Source organism: Enhydra lutris, unplaced genomic scaffold (genome assembly GCF_002288905.1).
Source record: "Enhydra lutris kenyoni isolate GAN:26980312 unplaced genomic scaffold, ASM228890v2 scaffoldscaffold56, whole genome shotgun sequence".
NCBI classification, from domain to species: Eukaryota; Metazoa; Chordata; class Mammalia; order Carnivora; family Mustelidae; genus Enhydra; species Enhydra lutris.
The window spans coordinates 8,278,014-8,290,225 of NW_019154140.1; the positions used below are offsets into that span (position 1 = coordinate 8,278,014).

The window sequence follows — 12,212 nt, forward strand, 5'->3', positions numbered from 1 at the left end:
TTACTGTTGAACAATGCAGCCCTGAGGATCCTTTATATGCACCCCATGCACGTGTATTAACAGTTCTGTAGGACAGTTTCTTAGAAGATGGCCTGGTCAGAGGATATGGACATTTGAAATTGCTGTACACTATAAAATGCCTTCTACAATGCCTGTACCAAATTGCCCCATTATTAATAGTGTATTAATGTACCATTAAAGACACCCACAGACATCAATCTCTCAAATTTCACCTAGATGATTAGCATTAAAAGTACATAGTTTAAATGTTCATTTCCTTAACTTCTAGCGAGACTAAGAATTCTTTTTTTTTTTATTTTTTATTTTTTATTAACACATAATGTGTCATTAGCCCCAGGGGTACAGGTCTGTGAATCACCAGGTTTACACACTTCACAGCACTCACCATAGTATATACCCTCCCCCATGCCCGTAACCCAATCACCCTATCCCTCCCCCCTCCCCCCAGCAACCCTGTTTGTTTTGTGAGATTAAGAGTCTCTTATGGTTTGTCTCCCTCCCAATCCATCTTGTTTCATTTTTTCCTTCCTTACCCCTCAAGCCCCCCACGTTGCCTCTCAAATTCTACATATCAGGGAGATCATATGATAATTGTCTTTCTATGATTGACTATTTCTATGATTGCTCAGCATAATACCCTCTAGTTCCATCCACGTCGTTGCAAAAGGCAAGATTTCATTTCTTTTGATGGCTGCATAATAAAGAATTTTTTCTTTAACTTTTAATTACATAATTAATACATAAGTACATTCTCCTTGTAAAAAATGTAAACTTTATAAAGCTAAATTAAATTCCCTTTGACTTCTTATTCCTCCAAATATGGTTCCTTCAGTCTCCATCCCAGAGGTAATGGCTGTATACTTCTAGAAATTTTTCTATGCATTTAAAAATCTATATATGCAGGGCACCTGGGTGGCTCAGTTGATTAAGCGTCTGCCTTCGGCTCAGGTCATGATCCGGGGGTCCTGGGAATGGAGCCCCATAGCGGGCTCCCTGCTCAGTGGGGAGTCTGCCTCTCCCTCTCCATTTTCCCCTTCCCTTGCTTGTTCTCTCTCTCACTCACTCTCTCTCAAATAAATAAAAATAAAATATTTAAAAATAAAATGAAATAAAAATCTATATGTGCAATCAAGGATTAAGCATTTTTTTTGAAGTTGTATTTCTAGCAGTCCTTTTAGCATGAGCAAAAAATCTAACTGAAAATTTTTGCTTAAGGCCTAAGTAAGTGACATTTCAGTTGAGACCTTCTCAAGGTTAGTTAACTGCTCCGAGCCCTGGTTTCCTCACCTATAAAATAGAAGGGGCACAAAGGCCTCACAGAGTTGTTGACAAGTTAACTGATTAACACACGTAAAAGCAGGTGGCATCTACCCAACAAATGTTGATTCTCTTTCCTTAACCTCTACAGTTAAATTGAGGCATTTGGTGGAGACCAGAAACTGACCCATTCCTATAAGGATGAAGTAGAAGACTTCACTCAGAAAAAAACATTTTTAATGTTGTCTTGAAAGAGAACTTTTTTCATAGTAAGGCCCCTAAAAACTGAATTTTCCTTCAAAAATTTCAGTATGAAATATTCTTAGCAGTCAAAAAACATATAGGTCATTTAAAAATTATTATTTGTTTTTTTCAGTAAGGCAGAAAGCAAGAGGATTTAAGCATAAAAGCAACTGCTAGAGACTGGTTGTTCCCAGTTCCCTCTCAGGCACACCCTGGGAAGTGGACTGCCTGGACGTTCCCAGAAAATTTAGGCCTGCAGGAGACAGTTACCGCTTGAGACAGGTGGTACCTCCAAACACAGGATATGACCCAACGTTTGGGTCTCACTGCAAGGATGCCACTGGTTCCCCTGGCTTGTCAAAGTACATCCTGTCATCCCTACCTAGATGTTCCTGGAGGTTGAGTGTGTAGTTCAAAAGGGCGGACCCCATCACAAAGTATCCCTAATCAGAATGAAATCAAAATGTCCAGGGACCAGGGACCAGGGACCAGAATATCTCCCTCTGAATGGGATCAGTCAGGTTTCAACAAGAGACATCATTTTATCTGAACTGATAACCAGGGCTGCTTCGCCTTACAAAATATCGAGAGTACTTGTATCAAGGAACTCTTGCTACCTTCCCACTACCTTCTCACTCCTCTAGGCTCAAAGCCAGAAATTTCCTCAGCAGATGCAAGAATAAGCTTTTTTCTTTTTTAAAGATTTTATTTATTTATTTGACAGACAGAGATCACAAATAGGCAGAGAAGCAGGCAGAGAGAGAGGAGGAAGCAGGCTCCCTGCCGAGCAGAGAGCCCGATGTGGGCTTGATCCCAGGACCCTGGGATCATGACCTGAGCCGAAGGCAAAGGCTTTAACCCACTGAGCCACCAGGCGCCCCGCAAGAATAAGCTTTAAACCCCCAAATACCGTGTGTGTGTACATATGCATTAGGGCAGGGAGAATTAGGGGTCACAGGTCTAATCAGATTTTCAGAAGGGTATTTTACCCGAAAGATTCAGAAGCATTGTTCAAAGATCTCTCAAACGTATTCCCAACCTAAAAGAATTTTTACCTTGGCCTGAGGAGCTAACCAGGGGTGGGTTAAGACCAGAAGTGGAGAATGCAAACCCCAAACTGCTCCTTGATAAAATTTACCGTAGGGCCCAAAGTACAGAGGGAATCAGGGAATCAGGCCTTAAACCTAAAGACAGAAGTCATAAAAGAGGTCCCTCTCTGCCTGAGGGTATAAGAGGAAACGGGGAAATCAAGAAAGTACCAAAAACCCATGGTTCTGCCTTCACTTTTACTGCTCCTGGAGCTTGTTCCCCAACTGGGACACAGGACGATGGAGGTACAGATTAGTAGATGATTCTCGGCAGGTGGACAGAACCATTCTTTACAGTGTGGGACTGACCCAAACACGGGAGGATAGTTAATATGCCCGCCCTCAGGCACAAAGTACCAGCAGCACCACCCAGCCAGCATGATAATCAAAACACCCTCTCTTCTTTCCAAAAACTTTCTCCTGGGATCATACCTCCCCCACACAACAACCACTTTTATTTATGGGAACAGAGGTTGGTGTAATGGATAATGTGGATAATGTGTATGGCACAAACATTTATTGGTAGAACCTTTACAGGTTACAAGGTATTTTCACTATGTTTTCTACTTTAAACATCCTCAAAACCCTGTAAGATAGGTATCGTCATTACCCATTTCATAACGAATGAAATTTGCTCAGAAAGAAACATTTTTTAAAGATCTTATTTATTGGGGCACCTGGGTGGCTCAGTGGGTTAAAGCCTCTGCCTTCAGCTCAGGTCATGATCCCAGGGTCCTGGGATCGAGCCCCACATCATAGGGAGCTCTCTGCTCAGTAGGGAGCCTGCTTCCTCCTCTCTCTCTGCCTACTTGTGATCTCTGTCTGTCAAATAAATAAATAAAATCTTAAAAAAATGATCTTATTTATTTAGAGATAGAGTGTGTGTGCAGGAGTGTGGGGAGGAGCAGAGGGAAAGGCAGAGGGAGAGGGATCGAGAACCTCAAGCCGACTGCACTGAGTGCAGAGTCTGACATGGGGCCTGATCCCAAGACCCTGAGATCATGACATAAACCAAAATCGAGAGGGATGTTTAATCGACTGTGCCACCCATGCACCCTTGTAGGCAGTTAGTTCTTAAAACAAGATAGCCATCTCCTAAAGTAGGGAGCCACGCTCATCCCCAACTCTTCCTTAAAGAGGCACTGGTTAACTGGAGGAGGGAAGACATTCTCTAGTCTAGACCTGAGTAGATGAGCAGGTAGGGAAGGAAGAGAATACATACCAGCTCTGTTCATGGTTTTAGGAACCCAGGGGCAAGATGACCAGCCCCAACTCCATACCCCCTGGTGGTAACTCTGAGTGAGGGTGGGAAGGTGGTAAAAGAGATGGGGAGTGGATAGGAGGAAGAGATGAGGACAAGAACTGAACCATCACATCGTAAACACTCTAAACCCTTCCTCTCCTGGCAAAATTCATCATGTAAATAATTCTGCTAGCCCCTTGTGGTTCTGAATATTATTTACAACACTATTCAAGGACCTCAAAGTGCTTAATAAACTGAGAAGAATATGAAAATTCATAAAGCTGGTCAGGGGGCGAGGGGGGTACTCCTTCCAAAACACCCTACCGGGCGCCTGGGTGGCTCAGTGGGTTAAGCCGCTGCCTTCGGCTCAGGTCATGATCCCAGGTCCTGGGTTCAAGCCCCGCATCGGGCTTTCTGCTCAGCAGGGAGCCTGCTTCCTCCTCTCTCTCTGCCTGCCTCTCTGCCTACTTGTGATTTCTCTCTGACAAATAAATAAATAAAATCTTTAAAAAAACAAAACAAAACAAAACAAAAAACAAAAACACCCTACCTACCCAGGTCCTCTCCTGCCCAACACACAACTTCCCAGCCTGTGGATTTGCTGGGAGGGGATGGAAGACAGAAAATGTGAGAGAATCTGGAAAGAGGGCATTTCTGAAAGGTGAAAAGAAAAGTAGAGAGCAGGGTAGGAGGCAAAGACAACCAGAGTATCTCAAGGGCAGAGAGACAAGCTTGACAGTTGGATGTCTTCCTCAGGTGATTCATTCTCCCATGTGGATGGAAAACAACACACAAAGATGTGCCTTTGCTAAGGGAGGCAAAAGACAGCCTGAAACTGAGAACTTGGGAATTCTAGCTGCTCAGGTCATCTTTATCCTGTAATACACTTTTCTTCATGGATGACGATCTTAAAACCCTCAAGTTCCCGACTGGTACTGTTCAAAGAGGGAGCCCTGAAGTACCCAGCAAAGAGCAGGAGGTGGGGGTGCCATATGGAGATGGCACCCTCTCTTATCTTCAAAGTAAAAGGTCCTTCCTCTTCTCTGAAGTGCATTTCCAAACTGGAACCCCCAGTCTTTCCCTGCTTCAGCTCAGCTCGGATTTGGGAGAAACGTTTCCCCCAGAATGGAGGGGACCAGGCTGGTGGACCAGTTAACTCACTGACGTCAGGCAGCCAGCGCTGCTGTCCCCTGGGCTCACGGCAGCCGGTTCTGGAGCGGAACTCCGGTCTTGACCACAGAACCAAGGCCCTGGCTCCAACCAGCCTTCCCAGGCAACCTCAGGGGGGCAGGGGAGGATCTGTGGTCTCATTTCCTCTCCACCTTGGCTTCTTTTTTCACTTCATTGAAGATTAGCTATTTCCACCACGACCAGTTCCTGTTCTCAGCAGCTGTAGCAGTTGTTTCCCCCCCAGACAGAGCTCTGAAACACTGCTGTGGCTGCCACCTGGACTGTCCCAGCTGCAGACTTGTCCCAGGCCCAGCAAGTCCTGAGCTCAAGGGTTTCTTCGTCCCAGATAGAATAGCAGGGAGAAGAAATTAAGGGACAGGAAGCCAATTCCAAGAACTCCACAGTAGATACACCAGTGTCCGTTTTTTAGATTATTTTAATCTTATATAATATGCTCTTTCCTATGTGAAAAAATTTTATAATAAAAATGTGGAAATGTATACATTTATTACCTAGGAATCTGTACATGTAATAAATCCCCAACAGAGAGCAAAGATTGCCAACAGAAGATGGCCAAAACATTTATGAAGAAATGTTGAAAGAAATGCAAAGCAAAACAAGACACCATTTCTTATTAATGAAATTGGCAAAAGTTTTTTAAAATGTTAGACCTTTCAATAATGTTTAGCTTACAGAGAAAGGGAGAGATGCGTACTGTCAGTGAAAAAGCCAAGTAGTACAACTTTTTTAGAAGAATATTTCTCAGAGGACTTTAAAAAGCATATCCCCTTTGGCCCAATAATTATACTTCTAGCAATTTCTCTTAAATAAACAAGCAGAGATGCACACAAATATTTATGCACAGGATATTCTTCACAGTGTTATTTTCAGTAGCAAAAAAAAGAGAAATAAAAGACAGGGCACTAATAAAGTATTATACGATGGAGTACTATCCAGCTGTGAAATCAAGATAACAAAGAATGTTTAAACAAAGGAGAAAATGCTTAAGAAAGTAAAATAAAAATCAGTTTATAAAACAATGTGCCCAGTATGATCCTAACTGTTCATATATATATATGTACATCAAAATGTTAATAGTAGACAGTGAGGTTAGAGGTGACATTCTCTTTTTTATACTTTTCTATACAGCTTATACTTGTTACATGTTTAACCTCAATTTGCTTAATAAACATGCATTATTGTCATAATCAGGAGAAAAGAAGCTATTTTCAATCCTCTTCCCTTCCTTTGAGGATACTCACACACATGACTCCCTTTTTAAAAACCATATGGAGGGACACCTGGGTGGCTCAGTCGGTTAGGCGTCTGCCTTCAGCTCAGGTCATGGTCTCCAGGTCCTGGGATCGAGTCCCACATTGGACTCCCTGCTCAGCGGGGAGTCTGCTTCTCCCTCTCCCTCTGCCGCTCCCCCTGCTTTTGTGCTCACTCTCTCTCTCTGACAAATGGATAAATAAAATCTTAAAAAAATAAATAAATCTCTAAAAAAAATAAAATAAAATAAAAACCATTTGGAAATATGTATTGAGGACCATAAAACCTTTATATTCGACAACCTAGGAGGTTCAATTTGGGGTTTCTATCCTAAGGAAAACTCTAAATATTAAAAAGGTTTTGTGCACCAAGATGTTCATCACAGCATTGTTTATGATGGCAAACGGAAGCAAACAACATACATGTTCAACAATAGAACAGTTAAGTACACAATGGTACATTCACTGGAGGGGCCACTGTGCAAGCATTTCAAAGTGTTTACAATGACTGGTTTGGGAAAACCAGTGAAATAACAAAGCCAGAGGGGGGAAAAAAAAAACCCAAACTGGATTATAAAATATATACCAATATTACAACATTGTACAAAACCTTATGCAGAGAAAAAAATATGAAAGGTTTTAAAACACACTGGCTCCATTTGGTGAAGGAATTACAAAATATGGATTTTTTCTTCACTATAAATCTTTAATCTTTTCATTCTAAATTGCCCATACTTTTCTTAGGGAATGAATATTACTTTAAGAGAAAAAAGAAAAAAAGGTGAAACTCCCTCTGAGCAATGAAAACATTCCCAAGTGACAAAAAGCCTACTTCATCAGTCCTATCCACCCCCCACCCCAACACACCTCCCCCAGGCTAAGGCAGGGTCATATGGGAAGGTCAAGGAAATGAGGCTCCTCTCTGGTGGCCTAAGGTCTTCTCGGTGGGGTCTCCGAGCAAGGGGGTTCCTCTGACCAGCTGCTGTCAAGGGTCTTCTCCCTCCCCCATGTCCTATTCCAGCCTTAACTAATTCACTACAATCCCCAGGGCTGGGAAAAAATTTCCATTGTGGCCATTTGGAACTTGATATTTAGCTCAAGTTTTTCCCAGCCCCTTTCTGTGTCATAGGAGGCCCTCAAAGTCTCTTAGACAGCTAGCACCCAGACCAGCTTAGCTCCCACATCAACACTACACTTACAGCAAAACCCAAAGCCATCAGTCATCACCAGGGAAATGTGAGCAGAGGACCCATGGCAGGGACAGGCTCTGTCATACAACCCCACCCTGAGAGCCTCCTCCTGAGGGATAACCAGGGCTTTTTCTGGCATCAGAACTTTTAGACTCCATTTCAAGTCTATAATAAGTCGGCAAAGAGAAAAATGAGGGTGCAAACACACCAAGGGCAGACAGCTATCCTTTCAAAGCCCTTAAAGCCCTCTGCTTCCCCTCTCTATCTTAGCAAAGGCCAGTACTGTCCAGATACTAGCTCTGAGAAATGGAGGGTGGGTAGTAATCTAGTTGGACCCAAAACACAGACTGGGGCTCTATCAGACCAGAGATGGGTGCTCATTCTGATACTGATAAAGAAGCTCCAATAATTGCACCATCCCCTAAACTTCTCAGTACTCAACAGAATAGGAGCTGCTGCTCAGACAAGGGATAAGGAAGGATCCCAGAGAGAAGCAGAACACAGCTTCACAACCTTTTTTCATATCGGGGCACACCAGAAAATAATACTATTTATACAGCACACACGAAAAATGGTGGAATTGATCCCAGTCAGAGGTGACCAATCAGGGACCTTGGCTGCCCCCAGGGATGAGGGGATCGGTATCCCAGCAGAACAGGACCGGGAAGCCTTGGATTAGGGCACTGGGCCTAGTCAGGACGCTTGGGATCAATGTCCTGAACAAATCACCTCATGGCCTCAGACCTTGAGCTCTCCAACCTCGGCTGTCAGGCTGTGTGTCAGACCATGTGTCTCTACCAGAACTCGGGGAGCCTGTGGTCTTGACTCACCATGATACAACTTCCCCAGCCGGTGTGGTTTTCAGGGTTGAAGGGGGATGTTCCACAGTTACACTGGAACTGGGGGAAGCCCTCCATCGGAGAGCAGGAGGCATATCCTGAGACTAGCTATACAAGATAGGTAATTGGTTTCATCATATTGCTAAACTTAAAATCCTTTTTGGGAATACAAAGGATCTCAGATCTGAGTCACTGCTGAGAGCTACAGATTTAAAAGCTACCATTTACTGAGCGTAAAGTAGTTGCCAGACTCTGCTATCTAAGTACTTGACTTCCAGTTTCATTACATCCACACGGCAACTTCATGTGGCAAATACTATTATTATCTTCATTTATAAGAAGAAGCTGCAACTCAAAGAGATGAAGCAACTTGCTTAAGGCCAAGCACTTTTTTAACTAGAGACTGTGGAGAGGCCAGTATTTGACCCCACTTTGACTTGAAAGTCCATATGCCTAACCAGGACACCAGTATGTCACCTCAACAAACTTCCAAACAGCTTTTTCAAAAACCAAATCAATCATAATGATGCTGACAATCTGGGAAAGAAAAGAGTAGGAAAGGAGCAGCTTGTCTGACTCCCGCTAGCAAGAAAAAAAGCTAATCTATATGGAGCACCTACAGGGTGCCAAGGGCTTTATATACGTGGCTCATCTAATTCTCATAAGCCTACTAGGACAGAAATTATTTCCCTATCTTCTAGGTAAGGAAATCTATAAAATGTATGGATGAGGCTTAGAGAGGCTAAGACAGCTACTAAGACAGCCCTTGCCTTTTTCTACTGTACATACTCCACTTCTCCTGACTATTCAGGAAATACACCTGAGCTTGCTTCAGGCTCAAACATCCAACAGACAGTACTGTTCCCCAATAGTAGGACAGTAGAAAGGAGGACAGTAAAAAGGGCATGTTTCAGAAGCAGAGGAAGGAGCCCCCAAAGAAGAACTCAAATCCCCAAGAAAGCATGATTTCCCTGTGTTGGAAAAGTGAGGAAAAATCCCCTCCTCCCCTAAGACAGCTAACTAGCCCTGGCCTGCCCTGTTCCAACCCGGAATCAGCAGCAGCTCAGACACACAGAAACAAGACCAAAACAAAGGCCAAGAGGAAACAAATCAAAACTTTATACAGAAATAATAACTTGCAAGTGGGTGGTCCTGGCTCTCTCTTGACCTGTGCTCTCTGGGTGCTCTGGTTTGTAATCAGGACACCATGTGCATTTTGTGGATATTAAGCCATTGGTTTGCCAACTAACTAAACACTTGTCAACCAAGCTCCAATGAGGACATGACCAACTCTGGTTCTGAGCTCTCACGACCAACAGCCTGGCAGCCCCTATCTAAGGCAGCCACCCACCCAGTCCACCTCAAACCATCCCTTTCTCTCCAATCTCTGTAACTACCTCGTGACAACATACTGGGGCGGGGGGGGGGTTCCACACCCCCACTGGAGTGCAGATTCCCTCCCACTCTTTTCCCCAACAGTTGAGCTCTTGTTCTCAAGGGCACCAAATCCCACTCTCTCCTCAGTCTCTGAGTTGGCCACCGCACGTTAGTAATCACTGACTCACCCATCCCCTTGAGGAGGCCAGGGGAAATGCAGAGGGCCACAGGATGTGTGGCCCAGATCCCTTTGGCCCTCTGCAGAGCTGGTGGGCAGAGAAGTTCCAGTAACATCGCTTCCCCTCGGCATGGCTCTGAGCTGGCTGTGGTGCCAGTGGGCTAATGTCAGACTCTCCACCATCAGAGAGGCCAGGATCTCTAGACAGTCCCACTGTTGCCAACAGATCTAATCTCCCTATTCCGAGGCAGATGAAATCCAATAAGCCTGCTAAGTCCACAACTATTCCCTCCACATGGGCAAAGGCAAAGTGGGCCCTTCAGGCCATACCAACAATAACAGCAGCATTAACACAGTCCCTTTAGAGAGTTCTTTGAGGAATGGGGAACTATTTCCCCAAGTTTCTCAAAGGTTTACCTCTGCCAGAAAATGTTCCGTCACCTTGTTCACTTTCTTTCCCCAAAACTTCATTTTTACTTCCAACATATTTCCTGGCTCCATCCCAGTGATGCCAGCTCAGATCCTCCCTAACCACAGGGCCACTGATACCAATGCCCAACTCCCACACCAAAGGAGAATACCAAAGTTAGCTTAAAATTCATCTCTACAGATCTTCTGGGAACCGACAGAAAGTAAAAAGAAGCACAGGCAAAGAACACAAACCAGCCACTAGGGCTTAACATAAAGAGGGAGGAAAAAAGGAGGCGGGATGGTTTGTGTATTGTTTCAATTGGAAAAATACACTGGTGAGATGGCTTATCCACATGTTCTGCCTTTTAGACAAATCCACTATAACTTTGCAGGATGCCTGCAGGCCATTCTGAAAATAAGTAGAATGGCATCACTCTTTATTCCACACCCTTTGAGAGCTCCCAGCCCCCTCTCCATTCCACCACCTCTCCCCCAAACATCTGGTCTGGGCTGGAAGTGGGACCCACTCCCTGGGAAGCCTCCATGTTAACGTGAGAGGCGGTCTCCCCAGCCAGAGAACCCTGACTTAGGCTGAGGAGTGGGCCGGCCCCAAGTTTCTGAATCCCCAGGCACCAGCAAGAGGCTTAGAAATGAGAATTCTAGGGCCCCGGGAAGGCTGGCGGGGAAGTGGGGAGAAGTGCGAGGGCTGCCGAAGGGGGAGAGAGGAGGAAGAAGTGTGGATCCTGGAGAGGTCCCAGGCTGAGGACCCCTCCTCCTAAGTGTCCGGCGGCTGAGGCCGCGGTCGGGAAGTCCCCGACGGGGCTGTCCGGCGGCCAGCGGCTGCTCAGAGGTTGCCAAGAAGACACTGAGTCTATCCGAAGCCCCCCTAAAGTAGGGGGGCCGGATAGGGGCACCCAAGCATAGTCTTACCCCGGGCACTGGGAACTCAGGGATGATGGGATGGGGGAAGGGACTGGGCTCAGCTCTCACCAGCACCAAGGCGAACCTCTCTTCCAGTTCACAGGGCTCAGGCATCGGCATCTTGCCGGGCGGCGGCAGCAGCGAGACCGAAGGTGGCTCGCCCGGGCCCCCCTCGGCACTCTCCAGGTTGCCCATCGCGGCGGGGCCCCCTCGGGGGCCTCAGCCCCCCACCTCCACGCCCGGGGGCCTTGGGCTCGGCCGCTCCGACCCGGCTCCTCCCTCAGCGTCGGCTCCCCTAGTCCCCACTCCTCTGCCCCGGTGGGGCGCTGGGAGCTCCTCCGAGTCCCGCAGGCGGTGGCGCGCGGCGAGGGCGGAGGCAGCGCAGCGGACAGCGGCACCGAAGCGACCGACCCGGCGGCCACCGCTCTCGATCACGCCAGCCGTCTCGCAGCTCTCGGCTCGCCGCTCCCGCGCTGCCCCTCCCCGCCCCCTCGCGCTCTTTCCCTTCCCTCCCACCCCCCCACCCCTTCGCTTCCTCCCACCCACTCCCGGCCGAGACTCGGGCTTCCCCCCCAGCGCCGACTGCAGCCCGCGCGCCGTGCGCCCCATTCATGCAGGGCCCGCCTCCCGCCTACAGGCCTCCCGAGACCTCCGCCCCGCCCCCCGCTCCTGATTGACGACCGTACCTGCCAATCACAGCGCCTCCCGCCCCCGGCGGCCTCGCGCCTGGCGCCTAGCGCGCCCTGGCGGCTCCAGTGCGAATGGAATCACCGTGGATGCTGAAGGTGTGAGGTGCTGGCTTGGACATCCGGGAAATGGACCCGGCCCTTTCCACAAGGAGCTCGTAAAACATACAAATAGGTAAAATGTAGGGCACGGTGAGTAAAGCTAGCTACAAGAGAAGTAGAAACAACTAGGATGCTCAGGAGAGGAAGAGAGGCCACATCTGTTAAGAGTTAGACTCATTTGAATTGGGCCCTGAGAGGTGAGGAAGACCTTAAGT

At 46.7% G+C, this 12,212-nt stretch overlaps 1 protein-coding gene across 6 annotated transcripts in view; it reads right to left on the reverse strand.

The window, feature by feature from the left end:
* The window catches only part of LOC111157781 (formin like 3), a 53,256-nt gene extending 41,596 nt beyond the window's left edge, over positions 1 to 11,660 (reverse strand). For 3 of the 6 annotated variants that reach the window (XM_022519409.1, XM_022519408.1, XM_022519407.1), the window contains exon 1: positions 11,279 to 11,660. In XM_022519409.1, the coding sequence (XP_022375117.1) occupies positions 11,279 to 11,404 (126 nt within the window). In that variant the 5' untranslated portion in view covers positions 11,405 to 11,660. The remainder of the gene's footprint in view (positions 1 to 11,278) is intronic. The other 3 variants (XM_022519413.1, XM_022519411.1, XM_022519412.1) reach the window with 1 other exon arrangement.
* Between the last annotated feature and the right edge of the window lie 552 nt (positions 11,661 to 12,212).